Source organism: Tasmannia lanceolata, unplaced genomic scaffold (assembly GCF_043159265.1).
Source record: "Tasmannia lanceolata isolate RefF3 unplaced genomic scaffold, GAP_Taslan_0.1 ptg000020l, whole genome shotgun sequence".
Taxonomy (NCBI): domain Eukaryota; kingdom Viridiplantae; phylum Streptophyta; class Magnoliopsida; order Canellales; family Winteraceae; genus Tasmannia; species Tasmannia lanceolata.
The window spans coordinates 1,108,500-1,131,448 of NW_027518697.1; the positions used below are offsets into that span (position 1 = coordinate 1,108,500).

The 22,949-nt window shown below is 42.0% G+C and overlaps 1 protein-coding gene across 1 annotated transcript; it reads right to left on the reverse strand.

The window, feature by feature from the left end:
- Positions 1-9,181: 9,181 nt before the first annotated feature.
- LOC143854777 (uncharacterized) lies at positions 9,182-22,949 on the reverse strand. The gene is made up of 2 exons (XM_077364886.1): positions 22,515-22,949; positions 9,182-9,277 (listed from the first exon to the last, which is right to left on the reverse strand). The coding sequence occupies exons 1-2, from the start codon at positions 22,947-22,949 to the stop codon at positions 9,182-9,184; spliced, it is 531 nt and encodes a 176-aa protein (XP_077221001.1).

Below are 22,949 nucleotides of genomic sequence, written 5' to 3' on the forward strand. Positions count from 1 at the left end.
CACACACTAATCAAAGGGGAAAGCGTTGTTATGCGGACCCTCACGCAGTAACAAGCGACGGAAATTTGTTATGTGGAACCCTCACACAGTAACAAAAGGTGAAATTTTAATTAGGCGGAACCCTCACGCACTAATCAAAGGGGAAAGCGTTGTTATGCGGACCCTCACGCAGTAACAAGCGACGGAAATTTGTTATGTGGAACCCTCACACAGTAACAAAAGGTGGAATTTTAGTTAGGCGGAACCCTCACACACTAATCAAAGGGGAAAGCGTTGTTATGCGGACCCTCACGCAGTAACAAGCGACGGAAATTTGTTATGTGGAACCTTCACACAGTAACAAAAGGTGGAATTTTAATTAGGCGGAACCCTCACGCACTAATCAAAGGGGAAAGCGTTGTTATGCGGACCCTCACGCAGTAACAAGCGACGGAAATTTGTTATGTGGAACCCTCACACAGTAACAAAAGGGAAAACGTTGTTATGCGGAACCCTCACGCAGTAACAAGCAATGGAAATTTGATCGAGGAGTAAAACTCTTATGAAAAGATTGATACTCTCTTGCTTTTGATTGATTGATTAATTTGAATTGATTGATTTGGATTGATGGATTTGGATTGATTTCTTTGGAGATTACTTTGTCTCTCCAAAGAAGCGGGAACTTCTTTTTTTTTTTTTATGCTTGTTGGATTGATTGATTGATTTGGATCGATTGATTGATTCAGATTGATCCCTTTGGGAATTGCTTTGTCTTTTGCCGAGAAAATAGGAGTGCGAGTTCCTTGCTGAGGACCAAACTCTCATGATTTGCTGGGATTTTGGATATTGACCATTTTTTAAAGAATTGGATTTTGCTGGGGATTGAATGCTTTGAGCAGTTGACAGCGAACTCTCTGGGAGGTAGATGCTAGACTCCATTGGGGACTAGCCTTGCTGATGAGCTGACTATAGAGTAGGCTTAGCCGGGGAATTTGGAGGTTTGACTCGAGATGTGCTCGAGCCTCTCTCATCTCAACTTCCTGGAGACATTGGTTTATTCTGATTATCCTTGTGAATTTGACAGCTTTTATGACTTGGCGTGATTTGCCAAGTCATAAAAGATGCCCCTAGTGCATTTTATACTTCCATTACTAGAGTCTTAATAAAGCAATACAAATGTAGGGAAACAAATATTTCATTTCATGAATATTGGATTTACAAAACTCTGTGTGTATAGGAAACATGAAAACCATAAGATCAATTCTGCCTGAAAGGTCTCTTTCAAATCTGCCAGCTGACAAAATCTCAATAGGCCTGACAGCTTGCTATTCTTCTGAACCTTGCTCTGATTTAATCTGCCTTCCGGAGAAGCAACTTCTTGCTTTGGTGCCTGCCACCCCAGCTCTGGGAAAGGTACAGACCATACAAGACCGGGGAGATTTTGACTTGACACGCGACAGACATCGACAAGTGACAAGTAAAAGACATTGACAAGCACAAGACTTGGATTTCAAGAAAGACTCAACTTGCTTCTTGACCTGACAAATATTTTAAATGGTGAAGGTTAACCACTCTTAGAGTGACTTGAATACCATGTTTAAAAGTGATTCATTCCCTGCTCGGTATTACCGTCATGGGCATTAAACCCCTTTGATTGCTTAGTCTTAAATGCCTCTAATTTAGAAAAATATCAAAGTAAGCCATGCTGGCACTATTCAGACTTTGATGATGCCATTATCGGGTTACCAGTCTTGTCTGCCTCCAGCTGTTCAGCTCCTTGAGAAGTCACTGCCACTGACCAGATTGCCATTTTCAAGTTTTCAATCTGGCGGACCGCTTGCCTTAATTTTTGCCTGAATTGCTCTTGCGAGTTTTCAATCCAGCAGGCTCACACCTTGATTTTTGCCTAAGCCGCCCTTTCGGGTTTTCAACTTAGCAGGTGAATGACCCTAACTTTTGCTTAGATCGCCCTTGCGGGTTTTCAATCTAACGGGCCTTCAGACTCCATTTTTTTTTTTTTATTATTATTTTTTAGCCACAAACCTTTGCCTATTGCACCAAAAGGACTTTTTAGGTAGATTAGGGTTTGAAGGACCGGAGTTTTGGTAAGTTTTCCAAGGTTTCGACCGAATCCGGACTAGCCGGACTGCCTACGTACCCCCAAAGGATGAGGATCAGGTCGCGCGTAGTTCAAGGCACAAATGCCCCTAGTTTATGGGTTATGAAAATTGAATGTTTTGATTTTGTGTAAGCTCAAAAGGGTTTTGCAAAGGATTCTTTTGATATGTTAAGTAAGGATTTTTAGTTTGAAGCTCTAGTCGGCCAAGGAAGGCCTTCTGGTGCCTTAAGCATAGTATTTCTTGAGTTGGTCAAGGTTTGTTGGCTCTGTTAGTTTTTCTCCATTTTCATCAAAGAGTCTGACGGCTTTTCCAGGCAGGACTTCGTCAACAATGTATGGACCTGACCATTTTGGCTTGAATTTACCCTTGGGATCATATACCGGTGCCCGGAAGGATTTCAGAACAAGATCTCCTTTCTTGAGGTCTCGAACTCGAACTTTCTTGTTGAAGGCTCTCTCGACACGGCGCTGATACCCCTGAACATGGTACAATGCTTTCAGCCTCTTTTCGTCAATCATTTGTAACTCTTGATGTCTAGCTTGAGCCCAAACAGATTCTGGCAACCCCGCTTCCATCATCACTCTCAGGGAGGGAATTCGCAGTTCAACAGGCAAGACAGCTTCCATTCCGTACACCAGAGAATACGGAGTTGCACCTGTAGAGGATCTGATCGACGTCCTATAGGCCCACAAAGCATACGGGAGCTTGCTCGACCAATCTTTGTAAGTCTCGGTCATCTTGCTGATGATTACTTTGATGTTTTTGTTAGCAGCTTCAACAGCTCCGTTTGTTTGGGGTCTATATGGCGAAGACTTATGATGCTTGATCTTAAACTCCTCACACAGGCGCGCTACCTCCTTCTTGAAATGGGACCTATTGTCTGAAATTAGTTCATGTGGTACTCCATATCTGCAAATGATATTCGTTCTGATGAACTTCGCAACAGAAGCCGAGGTCAATGATGCATACGAAGCAGCTTCTATCCACTTTGTGAAGTAATCAATGGCGACCAGGATATACTCATGGCCGCTAGAAGACTTCGGACTTATCTTCCCGATGATATCTATTCCCCATACTGAGAACGGCCACGGTGAAGTAAGAGAATGCAACTGAGAAGGCGGCACATGGATGAGATTGGCGTAGACCTGACATTTGTGACATTTCTTCACATAGGCGTAGCAATCTGCTTCCATTGTCGGCCAGTAATAACCAAGTCTGAGAATCTTCCTTGACAGCATCTTTCCGTTCATATGCGGTCCGCAGACTCCTTCGTGTGTCTGCTCTATGAGCTCAGCTGCTTGATCCTCATCTATACACAAAAGTTGGATTCCATCGAACGACCTTCTGTACAACTCTTCACCACAGATGACAAAGTTAGAGGCCATTTTCTGAAGAGACCTTCGCTCTTTTCCTGAAGCTTCCGGCGGATGTCCTTTGCCTGAGATGAAGTTTTTGATATCCGTGTACCAAGGCTTGCCATCTGAACACCTCGCTGCTATTTCAATAGCGTTAACATGTGACGGGGCCCATTGAAGTCGCACTTCTAATGGTTGAACCTCCATTGTTGCAGAAATATCAAGCATTGAAGCCAGAGTAGCTAATGCATCCGCAAAATGATTCTTTGTTCTGGACAAATGAGTGAATGTGATATTTCCGAATTTTCTGACCAGAGACTCTAGGTACGTATTATACGGGATCAACTTATCGTCTCTTGTTTTCCAGTTTCCGTTAGTTTGACAGATAATCAAAATTGAGTCTCCGAATACATCTAGGTCCTGAATGCGCAAGGCTATGGCTGCTTCCAAACCTGAGATACACGCCTCGTATTCTGCCATATTGTTTGTGCACTTGAACTGAAGTTTGATGGATATAGGGATATACTCTTTTCTTGGTGACACCAACACCGCCCCTACTCCTTGGCCTTGATTGTTGACTGCTCCATCAAAGTACATCAACCACTTTGTGTCTGGAACTTCATCTTCCACAGTCATTATCTCCTCATCTGGAAACTCTGCTTTCAAAAATTCATTATTTTCTGCTGGTGAATCGGCTAACTGTTCAGCTATCACACGCCCCTTAATTGACTTCTGCGTGACATAAGTGATATCGAACTCAGACAATAACAACAACCACTTGGCAGTTCTTCCGGTGAGGGCTGGCTTCTCGAACAAGTATTTCAATGGGTCCATCCGTGAGAGTAGAAGAACCCTACTCGACAACAAATAATGCCTCAGCTTCTGAGTAGCCCAAACCAGTGCTAGACAAGTCTTCTCAAGAATGGTGTACTTTTGCTCGTACTCCAACATTTTCTTGCTGACGTAGTAAATGGCTCTTTCTCGCTTCGACTCTGGGTCTTGCTGCGCTAACATACACCCCATCGCTGTGTCAGTAACAGACAAGTACAGCAACATCGGTTGTCCTGGTATGATTGGTGACAAAACTGGTGGTAAAGCCAAACACTGCTTGATTTTCTCGAAAGCTTCTTGACATTCTTCGTTCCATTTCTTTGGAGCATTCTTCTTTAAGAGCTTGAAAATCGGTTCACAAGTCGTTGTCAACTGTGCAATGAACCTTCTCAAGTACTGGACCTTTCCTAAAAACCCACGGATCTGCTTCTCAGTCTTTGGCGGAGCCATTTCTTGGATAGCTTTGATTTTCTGTGGATCTACTTCAATCCCTCTCTGGCTGACCAAGAATCCCAGCAGTTTTCCCGACGTAACCCCAAATACACACTTATTCGGGTTGAGACGGAGCTTGAACTTTTGGATTCGCTGGAAGAACTTTCTCAATGCCCCTACATGCTCTTCCCTGGTCTTCGCTTTAACAATCATGTCATCAACATATACTTCGACCTCTTTGTGGATCATGTCATGCAGTAGAGTGGTAGCAGCCCTCTGATATGTTGCTCCAGCATTTTTGAGTCCAAATGGCATAACTCTGTAACAATATGTCCCCCATTGAGTGATGAAGGCCGTCTTGATCATGTCCTCAGGAGCCATCTTGATCTGGTTGTATCCCGAGAATCTATCCATAAATGAAAGGAGAGCATGGCCCGCTGTGTTGTCCACCAAGATGTCTATGTGTGGCAAAGGAAAATCATCTTTCGGACTTGCTTTGTTCAGATCTCTGAAATCCACACACATTCTGACTTTTCCGTCCTTCTTGGGCACCGGTACTATGTTGGCTAGCCATTCAGGGTATTCAACAACTTGTATGAAGCCAACATCCAATTGTTTCTGAACTTCATCTCTGACTAGCAAGTCCCACTCTGGTTTCATTTTTCGGAGTTTTTGCTTTTTCGGTCTGGCACCCGGGATTAGGGGAAGTCTATGTTGAACAATGTCTTCACTTAATCCCGGCATGTCATCATAGGACCAAGCGAAAACTTCTTTGAATTCCTTTAACAGGGCAATTAATTCTGCACGCTCTTCGGGAGTTAATGTTTTGCCAATTCGAATTTCCCGAATTAGGGTTTCATCACCAATATTGATGGTCTCGATTTCCTCTTCGAATGGTTTTGCTCGACGCTGCTCCTCCTGCCTAATCATGTGTTTGATTTCAGGGGGAGTTTCGTCGGCATCCTCATTAGAGGGGGAGTCTTGATTATTATTATTATCAATTTGATCAGATAAAGAAGCAGAAATTGAAGTAGAGACAGGCGAATAAAAAGAAGAGTCTTTTATTTCATTCAAAGAAATCGAAGTTACATCTGTTGACGCGCCTTCAATGGGCTCAGTATTGAAATCTTTAGAAATCTTTACAGACTCATCATCAGACTGGACTATCGTATGAACAGAATCGACAGACTCGATAGACTCAACGGAAGATGCAATGGACTCTGCATCGGACTGAACAACGGCATCGAAAGACTCCTCATCAACGGGCTCGATCACGACTGTACCTGCATCAAAAGAAACATCAGATAAAGCAAACTCTATTTTTGACTCGGAAATGGACATATAGCTAGAGACAACAGACTCTTTGATAGAAACAGGACTGTACTGGATGACGACTCGGGGTATGACCTGGGAACTCCAGTTCGTGAGAGGTCCCTCGGCTGGGGTGATAAGGCTTTCAGGATCAAGGATCAGCGCATCTCCTCTGATCATGGCTACAATCGGTAACTCAACCTGGAACAGGGAATTCAGAAGACACGGCTCAAGGATATCAGCCCAATCAACCTCTGGTTCTATCTCATGAATCTGCAAACTCGGGTATTCATCTGGCAGCTCCATATCGAAAAATATCTCAAACCCCGGCAGCTCCTGCCCTGTCAGTTCATCAACCCACGGCTCTGCGAACCCACAGAATGCAAAGTCATCACCCTCTCTGCGGTATTTACCATTTCTGATCAGACTGAATGATTTCATCGGCAGCTCTAGACCCCGGCGTCGGAGCTCGGACCATTTCCGCATGTAATTTCTCATCTCTAATCTCATCACGAGAAGGTTCATATCCGAGTCCGAACAACCCTTCATTCTTTCTCATTACAGGCCATTCGACTATCCCTTGATGATTGCGACCCAGACCTGCACCGGGAAGGTACCCCTGTTTACGCATCATCTTTACAACCCGGGGATTAGTGCTGGTGAGGAACAAAATCTCTTCATTCTTTGCTTTCTCAAATGATATGGCTGTGACTTCTACAGAGAACCCGGTCAGACTAACATCATCTTTCTTTTCTGAGGTACCCTCCTGCGAAATTTGGCCTACCTCTAAATCAGGATCACCTTTGACTGTTATCACCCTGTTGTTTCTGATGAACTTCAGTTTTTGGTGCAGTGAGGAAGGGATGACTCCAACCTTATGGAGCCAAGGTCGGCCAAGCAAGAGAAGGAAAGATGCTTTGATATCGAGCACTTGGAACTCTACTTCAAAGATTTCTCCTCCTATCAGAATTTCGGTTGCTAGCGTTCCAATAACATCGCGTCTGGTACCGTCATACGCCAAAATTCCTTGTTCAGAAGGGATGAAGTCATTCGGCCCAAATCCCAGGACAGCAGCAGTGGCTAACAGACATACGTTCAGTGCGGACCCGTTGTCAACTAATACATCTGGAACCTTCTTACCGTTACAGACAACAGTGATCTTCAGTGGACGCGTATGATTATGACCCTCAGATGTCAGATCTTCATCAGTGAAAGAAAGAGTCTTGGACACCCTAGCCATTGCTACTAAACCAACCAGCTCATCAGATGTAATATCCACAGATACCTGTGCAGCATTCAACTCTTAGAACAACTTGACGGTGCTTTGGGGAAGCCATAAGCAAACCCCAAATTGAAATATTAGCCTGGGTCTTTTTGAGTTGGCGTAAAAGACTCTCATCCTCTTCTTCGCAACTCAGCTTGCTCTGCTTCTGCGCTTCTGCGGCTCTTACAACTTCAGCTGGGTTCTCAGCTCTTAACTCGGCGGATTTGAAAATTCGCCCACCTCGAGTAACATGGCGGACTTCGTCACATTGATCGTTCAAGAAATCAAAGTCATCGTCATCGAAGCTAAGAACATATGGAGCAACATCTTGGACTTCCTCTTCATCACATTGAAGAATGTAGGGACCAGTAGAAGACTCAGCATAATCATCTTCATCTCCACCAAGCACATAAGGCTTCTCTTCCTCTACTTCTTCAATTTCCTCGCCAAATGCCAAGACAGTCGGTGAATCGGAAGCGATAGCACAAATCAAGGAAGCAGGGTCAAGAATAGGCTCTTCAGTAAAAACCGCTCCAACTGTAGGTGGAGGGCGCGGAGCATGAGCTGGTAATGGATTCCGGGTAGTGTTTGGCATAAATACAACAATTTTTTTCGCTTCTATCATGTCCTGAATTTTATGCCTCAAGGCCATACAGTTATCTGTTAGGTGCCCTGTCCCTTGATGATATGCACAATGCTGATCTTCACGCCAATATCTGGGGAGAATAGGTGGGGGAAGTTTCGGTTCTAAGAGAGTGATCTTTTTGTCTCTTAGCAACTTCTTGAGAGCGACAGATAAAGGGTAAGGTAGCGGATCAAAATGCCTTGGCGCTTTCCTCATTGGCTGCTCTGCTTCTGCTACAACTCTTCTCATAGGGCGCGCAGCAACCACATTGCTAACTTCAGGCTTTGAAACTACCATTGGCTTCTTTCCATTCCTCGGATCAAAAGATGACTTCGCCAGAGAACCCTTCAGCAACGCATCTTCAGTTATGGTTTCTGTCTTGATCAAGTGATTGAAATCAGAATAATACTGCGTCGCCATGAAGTGGTAATACTGCGGAGACAGGTTCTTGACCACAATTTTGATCTGATCTTCTTCAGAAGGGCGGTTAGTCATCTGAGCCGCTTTTCTCCTCCATCTTCTTACAAAAGAGGTAAACGTTTCCTGAGGTCCTTGCTTGATCGCTTTCAGATCCCTCTTCGTAACTTCAATTCCTTCTTCCATTGAAAATTGCTCAACAAACTTGTTAGCAATTTCGTCTAAGGTTCCGAGCTCTTCGGGTTTCAGATGAAGGAACCACTTCTTGGCTACTCCTGTCAGAGACATCGGAAATACCTTAGCGATCTGCTCTGGAGACAGCCCATACCCTTCTAGATTTGAAATGAATGACCTCAGATGACTCCACGGGCACCCCGTCCCATCATATTTATCAAAATCCGGCATTCTGAATTTTAGAGGAAGAGTGACACCAGGGAAAAGGGAAAAGTCAGACATATTTATCTTCTTTGGGCCCTTAACTTGCATGCTTTCAACTTGCTGAGTCAACTTTTCAACTCTATCAACCAATTCCTTCTCTTTGCTTGGCTTGACTGATTGCGGACAGTTCTCCTCTACATACTGCTCGTCATAGAAATTATTTTCAGGAGAGATGACAGACTGAACAAGGCCTGGAATCACATTGGGAGGATTCTGGACGACAGGTTGTTTCGAGGTAGCGGTCCTCTCACTTTTCAACTGAGTAACCTCTTCTTTTAGGGTAGAAACCTCTCTTGTAAGGTTCCTCATCATGTCCCTCATTTCAGCTAACATCTCATTTGACTCGGCCATTTGGTTAAGACAAGGGGAGACAAGTGAAAATACAGCTGGTGGGAGAGGTGAAGAAGATCTACGACTTAGCCTCGACGTAGAAGATTGCCGGGACCAAGTAGGCTGTAAAATGGTAACTTTTTTTGAAGCAATGGCTATTGCTTAACTCAGACTCCTGAAATGGAAGTAAGAACACTAATTTAAATTAAGATAATCGGAAAGAATGTTATGCACAAATTGAAACAAAGAATAATACAAACACATCTCTCCTCTGGGTAAGAACCAGCAGTACAACAATTTTAAGAAGGGTCATGACAGCCCATCAAACCTAAACGGATAACCATCACACTTAGGGTGTTTCAGATGAAAATCCGAGAGCATAACGGCCTTACAAAAGGATCATGGCATGGTAAACTCCTGGTTTATCACTAACACTAGAGCATAAAGTCATTCTCAGAAGGTTTTAAATAAAATCCGGCAGCATAACAGCCCCGTAGAAGGATCATGGGAAGGTAAGCTCATGGTTCCTCAATAACCCTAAAGAATACCGGTCACACTCAATATATTCTGGGTAAAATCCGGCAGCATAACGACTGTACAAAGAGATGTGATAAGGTAAGTACATGGTTTAGCTACCAGCCTAAAAAGATGATGACCACACTCAGGACATTTAGAGAAAACCCGGCAGCATAACAGCTGTACTAGGGGATATGGTACGGTAAGCACACGGTTTATCAATAACCCTAAAGGATAATGGTTACGCTTAAGGCTTTTTGGAGAAAATCCGGCAGCATAACGACTGTACAAGGAGGGTCTCGGCAACCAAGCATGAAGAATACGACGACAAGGTCAAGATGAAACAGGGCTCTCAGCAAGAACGCACACTATTAGTGATAATGGCAAAGTAGACTCATGATTGGCATGCAGAGCGATCTGATCAAGATCGACCAAAGGTTCAAGCTCAGGGAAGAGATCATGGCTATAAAGATAATGACGTGAAACCAATGATCTGATCATAATCCAAAAGACGGATGGACAGAGAGAATGGATTAGATTAAGAAAGAAAATCTAACTAAGCAGACCCTAATCTAGTAAATAAATATATATACATATATATACACCCTAACCAGGGGCACCAATTCTAGTCTAATCTAGCGGAGTCAAGGAAGTCTCGACTCATGACAGACAAGTGAGTGTACTCGGACCGCATTTGTAGTCACACGAGGTGAACTACCCTAGTCTATAAATGGGTCAAGGCTCCTAATTCTAGGCTCCACATGTGTAAGCAACACATATGTTCGTCCATAAATGCAAACAAAAGGACCATGCAATATATATAGAGAGCAATGTCGCGAGGTCCACCTGGCCGGGTGCATAGTTACTTGTATGCTGTGACTATCGCCCAGCATACGAACTATGTCCGTTTTACACACAAGGTGTCCAGGTGTTGAGATACTACTGGTGCGGTGGCACTAGAAGGCGGGTATAGCCCTCACGGCTCCTACTTATAGTATCTCTCCGAGAGTAACCTGATAGCATATCCACAGCAGAAAAGTAACCACAAAACAGATAATATATGCAATGGATGAAAGTGAGTGTGTGAGCCCTTGTTTTATTTTGTATCTATTTGGTGCCCCTGGCATTCTAACGGAAAAGGTTCCCATTTAAAATGATTTTAGTCCAAATTTCTTCAAAATTAGTAAAAATGGCATTTTTACAGAGTTAGGCAATGTTCCAAGAACTCCCCAGCAGAGTCGCCAGCCTGTGGACCCTGATCCCGAGGACGAATGGGCGAGGGACACGAGGTCCCCCGTCGATCCTCTAAGATCTCCACAATGTGAAGGAGAGCTCTACCAAGGAACTCTCGAAATGGTGCCACTCACAGCATGGGTGGCGATATAAGTGAGATACCTCTCGATTCCAGGACCGGCCCGGAACCCAGATGTACCTATAACAAAGAAGAGTCGCCATCCAGGGAAGTAGGCCCTGGATCCCATGAAATGCTCTGTTGCAACGGATAACCAGAGATACAAAAGTCCGTGCCTGATGACGAATGGGGAAGGTATTAAGCGCCCCCAATTCGCCCAAGTGCAAGCACCTGGTCTCTTATGCCATTTTTAATTAATTTTGAAGAGTTTTGGGCTAAAATCATGTGAAATGGGAACGAGTATCCCCGAGAAAACGTCTATCTAAGCATGCATGACCCGGGGATGGGCAAAAAAAGATAAACATCGAAATTCTAACTCATCGCATCTAGTCCTAACTCATCACATCTAGGAAAGCAGTAACATCCGCATGCACAGCTACAGCTAAGCAAACAATATCAGATATGGTAAGCAGAAAAGCAGTAAACATCTACAGCTAAGCATGTGAAACTAAACGCACAAGGAATAAGCAAGCTGAAAGTAAACTCACAAGGAATCAAAGACAAACACACGATAAGCTAAAAGATGCGACGAAATAAAGGAATCAGAAAATAGAAAATAGACGGTATGCGCAGGCCCCAAAATGCCAGGGAAAATAAAAGGGAACGTACGATAGGCTCAGGGAGCGACTCTAATGAATCAAGCTCAGCGATCCTGATCCGCTAAAGATCGGATAAGTCTCACGATCGTCATAGCCTATCGTTGGGCTCGGCGAGGACAGTCCCTGTGAAGGGGCCACGCTACGTCATCGCCCGTCCCAAAACCCGATGAAACGTCGGAAAACCGATAACACCGGCAAACCACGATCAAAATCGGAAATGAAAGGAAAAGAAGGCTCCGAGTGACCTGGCAATCACCATCCTTGCCGATTTTGGTTTTTTTGTATTTTTAAGAAAAGCTTGAAAGATATTTTCAGATGCTGAAATGATTTTTTTTGAAGGGTTTAAAAGATTTTATTGAAAAGTTTGAACGATTTTATTGAAAAGGTTTGACTGAACTTGGGATGACGATCCCAAGCTGCCTACGTACCCTGTGAAAAGGGATCAAGCCAACGTAGTTCGAAACAGCTTTTCGAAAAACGCTTTTGTGTTTTTTAGATTTTTGTTATTTGATTTTTATGTATTTTTATCCCTTTTGATCGAAAGGGGGTTTTGGCTCAGGAGGTTGCCGTCCGTCGTCGCCTTGACCCGAGAGAAGTGACGAAGTATTCCCAAGATCGATGGGATCCCGAAACGCGAAGAGTATCCCAAGGAACGTGAAGAGAGTAGTTCCAAGAAGAAGGCAAGGTGGAACCCCTGAATCCTATAAGAAATGATGACCTCAGGAAGAAGGGAAAACCCCTATACCCTGTAAGAATCCTAAGAAGGGAAAGAGGATGTGAAGGGCAAAGGGTTGGCTCAAGAATCATTCTGTCATCACCATAACTCGACGGAAGTGTTCACGAAAGTCGGTGGAATCCCAACACTCGATGAAAGTTCTGAAACATAATGAGAGGAACCTCGAAATGGGCTCTTTAATTCAATAAATGGCCAATACAATCTCAAAATTAAAGGGAATCTCGCATATATTATAACAACACCATCCTCAAGGGAGCCTCTATGATGTATGAATTTAAGGCTCCTCGAGCAACCTAAGGGTCATGGAAGAGTAGTTAGGACGGTAGAAACACATTCGGCTGGTGCAATTATTAAACATAATAGTGCCTATATCATCCGCTAAAGCAATGACATGGGCCACCCCTGTTTCGATAATTGCACTACTATCATTACAGATCGATGTGCTTCATGACATTTTCTTTCGGGACTAACTCCAACAGAGAACAGCAAGCAATTTGTATGTAAGTAATAAAGCCTTGGTGGTATCAGCAATCCACACATGAGAAAAAGAAAAATTCTCTAATTACTCAAGGACAATGATTCAACTAACTCTTTCACTCCACAAGGTTATTCAACAGCCTACTGAACAGAGAGGCCCAACTCTGGCCATGGAAACAGACAATGAAGATGGTCATGGAATAAAAGCAACGGGGATAAGAAACGAGAAATGAGCATTAACCAACAAGCAGTAAAAAAAAAGAAAACCATCATAGTACCCGCACTCTGATTAACGAATTTAAACAAAACAAAACAAAACAAAAACAGAAGATCACCTTGTGCTGGGCGATGAGTCCTCTTTGCTGCCGGATCTGAGGGGGTCCGTCGGATTTGACGAAGATCGCCGGTGATGGAACGAGAGATGATGGTAACCCTAGTAGCGAGAGCTTGTACTGATTGATGGCGATCGGAATTGAAGCGAAGGGGGTGTGTGGACCCCGATCCGAGAGAGAGGCGGTGGAGGACGAATTCCACACGCTAACTGTCTCTATGGATCATTCACGTGAATGGAGAGCTCTACCAAGGAACTCTCGAAAGAATGTGCCTCTCACAGCATGAGTGGCGATAAAAAGGGAGATACCTCTCGATTCGGGGACTAGCCCAGATTCGAGGAGTACCTTAAACAAAGAAGAGTCGCCATCCAAGGAAAAGGGTCCAAGGATCCCATACTATGCTCTGTCGCAACGGATAACCAGAGATATAAAAGAGGGTTCGTGCCTGGTTACGAATTCGGAAGGTCTAAAGAGCACCTCATCCGCCCAAGTGCAAACACCTGGTCTCTTATGCCATTTACTTAATAATTTTGAAGAGTTTTGGACGAGAATCATATGAAATGGGAACACAAATCTCCGAGAAGACGTCTATCTAATCATGCATGTCTCGGAGGAATAATAAACACACATAAAAGAAATAAAAGTGTCACCTGAGAAAAACTAGGTTATAAGTGACATGCCTAATGGGTGTCTAAGTTCTGATGAACAAACACATGCACGACACACCAAAAAAAGTATAAGGTCTGCGCAATAAAGTAAGAAAACACTGCAAAACATAGAAAAATGACTCGATACCATACAACCCTAAGACTCTAATCTATACCTAGGCCCGAGTCTTTAGATGATCTGATGTTCATCCAAAGAAGCCTACGTATCCCCGCCTCCACGAGAATCAAGGCAACGTAGTTCTTCGCACCTATTCTAAGCTATGATGCCTAAGACATCTAGACCTCTATCCTAGACTCGATCTAAAAGATCGGACTAGTTCTTAAAGCTTCTTGTGTGATTATTTAAATTCCAATGGATTGTAGATTTTAGGACACCCTATATGCCTTAACTAAATGCAGGTTAGCCCTGAACTAATGCAGGTGGTTCCTGTAATCTATGTGTAGCTAGGCTGTACGCCCTAAGGGAAACAATGGGATCACTAGCGTATCCAAGACTTAATCATCAGTCGGCGATATGAATCGCCAACTGACTGGACGGAGGTGCTCCTATAACTCTAGGACAAACTCCTAACTCTAACACAAACACAAACAAACCACACAACACATCAAAGACAAACTCAAAACTCTAAAATTCTCCATCTAGGGCAAACTCCTAACTCTAGAGGAAGATCTTGTTAAAACAAAGTTTTGAAGATTTTTGGTATTTCTTCTTAAAATGGGTAAATGATTTATTTACAAAGGTTTGGCTGGACCTGAGATAAGAATCTCAAGCTGCACTACGTACCTCGTGGAAGAGGATCAAGCCAAACGTAGTTCGAAACAGATTTCCTAACTACTCCTAATGACTCAAGATTTTTGAGATTTTTGGTTTTTTAGATGTTTTTAAGTATTTTTGACTCAAGAGGGACAAATCCTATCATCATAAGGGGAGGACAGACTCCTGATATCCCGCAAAGGTTGGACAGCATCCTATACTTTGCGGGAAAAAAGAACAGAAACACAGCTCTGCAAGGGTTGAACAGCATCCTATACCTTGCAAGAGTGGATAAAAATCGCATGATTTGATGAGAGGTTGGAAAGAAACCTAACCCCTATGATGATAGGACTGACTCCTGAAAGAAAAAACAGACTTTCTAGCTAAGGACAGATTCCTAGGCTAAGGACTGACTCTGAAAATAGGATTCTAAGAAGGAGGTGCTAATGAGACAAAGCTTGTCTCCTAAAAGAAAAAGAGATAAAGAAGGGTGCTAGTGAGACTATCAAGCTGAGATAAAACTCACAAGTAATAAGGGAAGACCTTGTGCATATTTAGCAAAGGTAAAACATCCAGCCGGGCCGGACAGCTACCTAGCCCTAGGGTGCAACAAATGTGCAACCAGATACCCATATAGGATAGGGGTATGAAGCCAAGCCGAGTAGGGTGTTCTCCCAAAACCAAATGATACACAAAGAGAAGGTTTAGCAAGAAAATGAGACTAGGTAAGTCTCTTAGACACAGAGGTAGGATAGAGAAAATACTAACAAGGAAAAAGAGACCTTGTGCATATTTGGTAAAGGTAAAACACCCAGCCGGGCCGGACAGCTACCTAGCCCTAGGGTGCAACAAATGTGCAACCAGATACCCATATAGGATAGGGGTATGAAGCCAAGCCGAGTAGGGTGTTCTCCCAAAACCAAACGACGCACAAAGAGGAGGGTTAGTAAGAGAATGAGACTAGGCAAGTCTCCTATATACAAAGGAGAGGTATGCAACTTGGACTGAGCAAGTCCCCTAAGGATGGACTCACTAATGAGACAAAGCTTGTCTCTAAAGGATACAACTTTCTCTGTCTGAGACATAACCTGTCTCCCTAAATTGAGGCTTTAAATGACAAAATTTAAGGGTATCTCAAAAGACTGGGCATGTCTTAAAAACAAACGAGGGAAGGGCTACTCGGACTAAGAGAGTCCCCTAAGGATGGGCTTAGGCTAGCGCCTTCATCGCCCTACAAGAAAAGGGGATTCTAATATCTAAAGAAAATTAACAGCAATCTATAAGACTGTGTTAGTCTATCAAAGAGAGAAGAAAAAGCTATCAGATAATTGCAAATTTCACTCTATTTTTATAAAAATAAATCAAGTGCTAAGCAAAGAAGAATTTTCAATAAAAAAACAATACACAATCTAAAGCAATCATAAAATGATAAACATCATTAATTAGTCCAGACCAGCCGCTGGATAGCCTAATAAAGTAAAAACAAACAATATCAAACACTTCTAAACCAACCACAAACCCCAATACGGGGACCCCAATGAAATCAGATGATGCCAAAGTAATCATCTGATATCATATACACATGATAATATTTCTAATCCCGCCTTGAGATCAGACAGTACTCATGTCGATGATATCGAATAGAGTAGTCATCTGATCTCCTTCTTTCCTAAAACAGTTTATTTAAATAAATAAACAAGTATCATAAGCCTCAAGATATTCTCACCTGAGCATTCTATTTATCACCGTCTTCAAAATCTAACTTAAAGATTAGTATAAAAGACAAGTATTAAATATGCCGCAGGTTAAATATATTAAATGATACTTTCAATTTGTACAAATTTTAATATCTAATAGGGCATTAACTTAGGCAGAAAATGTAAAAAATGTGGGAGTGAAATATAATCAGATTTGTGCCAACAGTGGGGCCAAAATGTGGATAGATTTTGTATTAAAACTGGACTAAGACGGATTAAACTATATATAAAAAAAAATGGGGCTGAAACGAACTGAACTATGCTCAAAACAGGGCTGATTTGGTGAACAAACAAGGGCTGATTGCTGGGTTGATCTTGCACACAAACAAAGGTAAGTTCATGGGTTGATCTTATACATAAACAAGGGCTGTATTACGGTGTAATAACAAGGCTGAAACAATAGAAAAAATTGTTACACAGTGGGGATTGAAGCAGGAAAACCATCATTGAATTAAGAGGAGATAATGAAAATACTATTATGTTCCCAATCTTGCACCATTCAAAGATACAAATTCAAGTAAAAATCTGTGTACTTAGATCAAAAACCAAGTCCTTATGACTTGATAAGCATATCAAGACAAGCATTTTTTTTTTTTACTTTAACAACTCAGACAATATCATAATTTAGCTATCATGTCATATAATATCATTAGAACTCATTTTTCTAAATAAAGAAAATAAGCTAAACATGTGACCATTAAATCAATAGAACTGACTTACATAACATATATATAAGACATGACTGCTGTTTTTTTAGATCACAGGAACTTAAAAGATCAAGCATGCAATAGATTTTAAGTGCAAATGATAACCCAGGCTTATAGCAGATATCCTAACTTTCAAATAAACCCATCCACTGATTTAACTGAAGCAGAGAAGACCATTGTACTAACACAAAGAACTTCAAATGCAGAAACAGATCAAGTTTTCAATTCAGAGACAATAAAAGCTAAATTTGAATCTTCTTTCAAGACTTTTTAAAGGAAAGGAGATAATAGAAGCATGCATGTATAGAAATTCCAACAATAAATTGAAATAACCAGTAATCCATTAGGTTTTAATGAAAATTAAGGATGATAAGCATTAAAGACAAACCTGCTGAAGGTATTGATGACTATGAGAGGTAGATCTATTGAATATCCGACAAATCAACTGGAGAGGAAAGCTTTTCCTCTCTAGTTTCTCTAATCACTGCAATTCCCCTTCTCTTTTCCCTCGTTAATTCTCTTCAATTTGATTATTACAGAATAATAATCCACCACAAAAATCGTGTAATCCTCCGAGTAAAAATGAAGAAATAGGGTTTAGAAGCTAAGGAAAAGGTTAGGGTTGCTAATGGAGATGAAATAGCGATGGATCTAAGATTCAAAAGCTTAGCTAAAGTTTCATTCAAGAGGACAAGAGAAACAGTGAGAATAAGAAAGAAAAATCAGAAAAGTCTACCTACCGGAGAATGATCGAAAGAAAAAAAAAAAAATGAATGGCCGAAATTACAGTTTGAGGTGAGAAGAAAAAAAAATTTGGGGGATATCTCTCTTTCTTTTGGTTTGAACTAGTAAACAAAATGAAAAGCTTATTGAAAACTTGCAGAAGGTAAGAGATGATCTGATTCCGGCCAGAATCTCCTCGGATCGACAATCTTGTCGGAGTTTGGATGAGATCCGATGGAAAAAAAAAAAAAACAAAAATAGAGAGAGAAACTGAAGGAAATGCGTCTGACGATGACCGGCCGGAGCTAGGGTGTTGCCGAAGAAGATGAAGAGAGGGTTAATCGAAAAAAAAATGAACAAGAACTCACAAGATCTTGCCCGAGTTCCTGTAGATCTGGCTGACCGAAGCTTGGAGAGATTGAGAGAGATAGTCAGCCGAAACATGGAGATCTACCGGATTTCATAAGGATCGGCCGGATTTTACGCTCGCCGGAGGAGGTGGATTGGCAGGAGAAAAGGAGATCGGAGAAGGAGAAGGGAGTTGGGTTTGGACGAGATTCGTCTTCTCTCTCCTCAGAGCTTATCTCTTAAAAAAAAAATTAAGAAAAGTTAAGATCCCTTTAAAAATGAGCTTAAGTGAGTATTTATAGGAAAAAAAATGAAGTTGATATTGGCACCAACATTGATGGGCGCACAAATGCGCGACTCCTCTGGGATAATGCACCCCCTATACTTGATAACTGCACTAACTTGCTTTGTCCTTTGCAAATTTTCTCGGCGGAATTTTTTGAAATTTTACAGGGGTATTTCTGGGATCATAAGGTTCTCAAAAATATGGTCATGGGTGCTTAGGGTCTTTGGATGACTGGAATTTTCCTTCAAATACACGGATTTTGGGGTAAAATGAAAAACCTAGTGGGCCACCCCCTCATTTGCATTACATACACTGTTTCGGTCCATTTACCGGGCAAACGAGCTCCAATCTCGATGAAAATTTGCAGGGGGTTAGAAAAGACCCTCATCCAGCCTAGGGTGAAGTTTGGGTCCCTAATGCTGAGATTCTGATGGATTTGGCACGAGCCGGGAAGGTTTAGGGCTTAGTCAAAATGGGGTGTCTACAGATGCCCCTCTTTGGTAGAGCGTGCTTGTCGCGCGAATGCCAAAGCTGAACAGACGTCACATTTTGACTAGCCCCAAAATTGATTTAGAGAACAGGATGGAGAAAATGACTTGGTGAAGTTTGGATTATAAGAGGGTTGATTTATTAGGAATGTTGGCTTTCTGCTCAGAGGCGGATGGTTTTATGCTCAGAGGCAAAATGGTTTATGCACGAAGGTTGAAAGGTTTTAGCTTAAATGCTAGGGAATTTTAGCTCGGAGGCCTGAGTCTTTGCACAGAGGCTTGTTTCTATGTTCAAAATCATGGTTTTATGCTCAGAGGCAAGGATTTATGCTTGGAAACAAGGAATTTATGCTCGGAGGCAATGATTTATGCTCGGAGGCAAGGATTTTATGCTCGGAGGCTGGGTTTTATGCTCGGAGGCAGGGAATTTATGCTCAGAGGCAGAATTTTATGCTCGGAGGCAAGGATTTGTACTCGGAGGCAAAGGGTTTATGCTCGGAGGCAGGATTTTATGCCCGGAGGCAGGGTTTTATGCTCGGAGGCAGGGTTTTATGCTCGGAGGCAGGGAATTATGCTCATAGGCAAGGAATTTATGCATAAAAGCTTGATTTTTAGCTCAGAGGCTAAATGGTTTATGCACAGATGCAGATGATTTAATTTGAATGCTTGGTTTATTTACATTTTGTGGATAGAAACTCCACTGGGGATTATGAGATAGATTTTCAATAAGATGATAAGAAAGACTCTCAGGGGAATTTGACCAAAAACTCTACTGAAGCTCTTTTTATCTTCATTTAATGAAATTAATTATCTCAATTATCAGAGTTCACTTGATATCTTTTATAACCTGAACAGGTTATAAAAGATGCCCCTAGTACGAATTTACTTCCATGACAAATTCATAGGAGAACAAACATAGGGAACATTGTAGAACAGGTTTTCATTTCCTGAATTTTTGAAGTTACAAATCTTTTCAAATACAACAGACTGAATATGATAATCTTCTTCTCTTTCTGTCCGCTGCCAATACTTCGAATGGTCCGAGTACTATCCTTCTGAACTCTGCTCTGCTCTGTATCACTTTCGAGAATCTACAACCTCATCATTTTTCTATCACTCCAACCTTGGAGAGACATTGGCCACACAGGACTCCCCACACAAGACCTTGGAGTTTAACCTTGACTTTGACAAGGACTGAACTGTGGCTAACAACAAAGGAGGACTTCGACCATGACTTGAATTCTAAGAGAAACTGAATCTGCTTTTCAGCCTGATAAGTATTTTAAAATGGTATAGTCTACCACTTCTTAGAATCTTTCAAAAACCGTATTTAAAGGTGTTTCATTCCTCTTTTCAGGTTTTCCGTCATGGTTATTATTCCTTTGGTTTGCTTAGTCTTAAATCCTTAGCTTTTAGAATGTCAGAAGAATCTCTACTGGCGCTTACTCAGACTTCAGAGTAATGCCTCAGAAGAAATAAAAGTCTTGCTGGCATTCAGAGGTTTTATCCTTTTGAAGTCACTGCCATGACCAAATCACCTTTTCAGGTTTTTGATTTGGCGGGCCGCCTGCCTTATATTTTGCCTGGACTGTCTGCCCTTGCAGATTTTCTATCCAGCAGGCTCTGCACCTTGATTTTTGCCTAAGCCGCCCTTTCGGGTTTTCAACTTAGCAGGTGAATGACCCTAATTTTTGCCTAGACCGCCCTTTCGGGTTTTCAGTCTAGCGGGTCTAAGACTCCATCATTTTTATTTTTTATTTTTTTTGTTTCTCTACAAACCTGGACCTAAAATACACCAGAAGGACTTTTAGGTAGGCTTGGGTTCAAACAGGTTAAAATTTTGGTTTGTTTTATGTATTTAACCGAATCTGGCCCTCCAGACTGCCTACGTATCCCCAAAGAAAATGGGAATCAGGTCCGCGTAGTTCGCCCATTTTTGGGGTTTCAAGGATTTTTTTGTTTTGTTCTTTCTTTCATACTTTCAAGGATTTGAAAAATTCGAAGTATTTGAAGAATTTGACCGAACCCGAATTAATCAGGTGGCCTACGTATCCTGTAAAAAGGAATCAGGTCAGAACGTAGTTCAAGCTTACTATCTTTTATGACGCAAGTCATAAAAGATGCCCCTGGTTTGTGTTTGTCAAGAAAAAGGGATTTTTTTTTTTTTTTTTTTTTTTTTTTTTTTTTGTTATAGGCCCAAAGGGTTTGCAAACGGTATTTTGACTTTTGGGTTGTTAGCTTTTGGCTCTGATCGATCAAGGATGGCCTCCTGGTGTATTTAAGCATAGTACTTCTTTAGTTGGTCCAGGTTTGTAGGTTCTGTTAATTTTTCACCATTTTCATTGAGGAGTCTTACGGCTTTTCCAGGCAGGACTTCATCAACAATGTAAGGACCAGACCAGTTTGGTCTGAATTTTCCTCTGGGATCGAACACCGGTGCTCGATAAGATTTTAAGACGAGATCTCCTGGTTTCAGGTCTCGAACCTTGACTTTCTTATTGAATGCCCTTTCGATTCTTCTCTGATACCCTTGGATGTGGTATAAGGCTCTGAGCCTCTTTTCATCAATCATCTGCAATTCATCATGTCTGGCTTTGGCCCACTCAGACTCTGGCAGATTCGCTTCCATCATAACTCTTAAAGACGGGATTCTCACTTCAACAGGGAGGACTGCTTCCATTCCGTAAACTAGAGAGTACGGAGTTACACCTGTAGATGATCTGATCGACGTCCTGTAAGCCCACAAAGCATACGGGAGTTTATTCGACCAATCCTTATAAGTCTCGGTCATTTTGCTAATAATGACCTTGATGTTCTTATTAGCTGCCTCTACAGCACCATTTGTCTGCGGTCTGTAAGGAGATGACTTATGATGCTTGATTTTAAATTCTTCGCACAGGTGCACTACCTCTTTCTTGAAGTGAGATCCATTGTCAGAAATCAACTCATGAGGTACTCCATATCTGCAAATGATGTTTGCACGGATGAACTTCGCAACTGTATTGGAAGTTATGGAAGCATATGAAGCAGCTTCTATCCACTTCGTGAAATAGTCAATGGCCACCAAGATGTACTCGTGCCCACTTGACGACTTAGGATAGACTTTGCCAATGATATCAATCCCCCATACTGAAAATGGCCATGGCGAGGTCATAGAATGCAGCTCTGACGGAGGCACATGAATAAGATTCGCATAGACTTGGCATTTATGACATTTCTTCACAAATGCGAAACAATCTGTTTCCATTGAGGGCCAATAGAAACCGAGTCTAAGGATCTTCCTTGATAGCATTTTACCATTCATGTGAGGACCACAAACACCTTCATGTGTTTGTTCAATGAGCTCCGCAGCCTGATCTTCATCAACACACAGAAGCTGAATCCCATCAAAGGATCTTCTGTACAATTCTTCACCACAAATGATGAAGTTAGCGGCGAATCTCTGAAGAGTTTTTCTCTCTTTGCTGGAAACTTCAGGGGGATGCCCCTTGCCTGAAATGAGATTTCGGATATCAGTATACCACGGTTTTCCATCTGGACATCGCGCTGATATCTCAATGGCATTTACATGCGCTGGAGCCCATTGCGACCTCACAGCTAAAGGCTGAACCTCCATTGTCTCAGAAATATCCAACATCGAGGCTAAAGTAGCCAAGGCGTCTGCAAAATGATTCTTGTTTCTCGACAGATGGGTAAATGTGATACTCTTGAATTTCTTCGCCAGAGATTCGAGATAGAAATTATACGGGATCAATTTCGATTCTCTTGTCTTCCAATTACCATTGGTTTGACAAATTATCAGAATTGAATCTCCAAATACATCAATCTCTTGGACTTTCAAAATTAAAGCTGCCTCAAGTCCTGCGATACAAGCTTCGTACTCTGCCATGTTATTTGTACATTCGAATTGTAACTTGATGGATATTGGGATGTATTCTTTCTTGGGAGATACAAGCACTGCTCCTATTCCTTGTCCTCGATTGTTAACGGCTCCATCAAAGTACATTGTCCATCTAGTACTTGGAATTTCTTCTTCAAGTTCCAT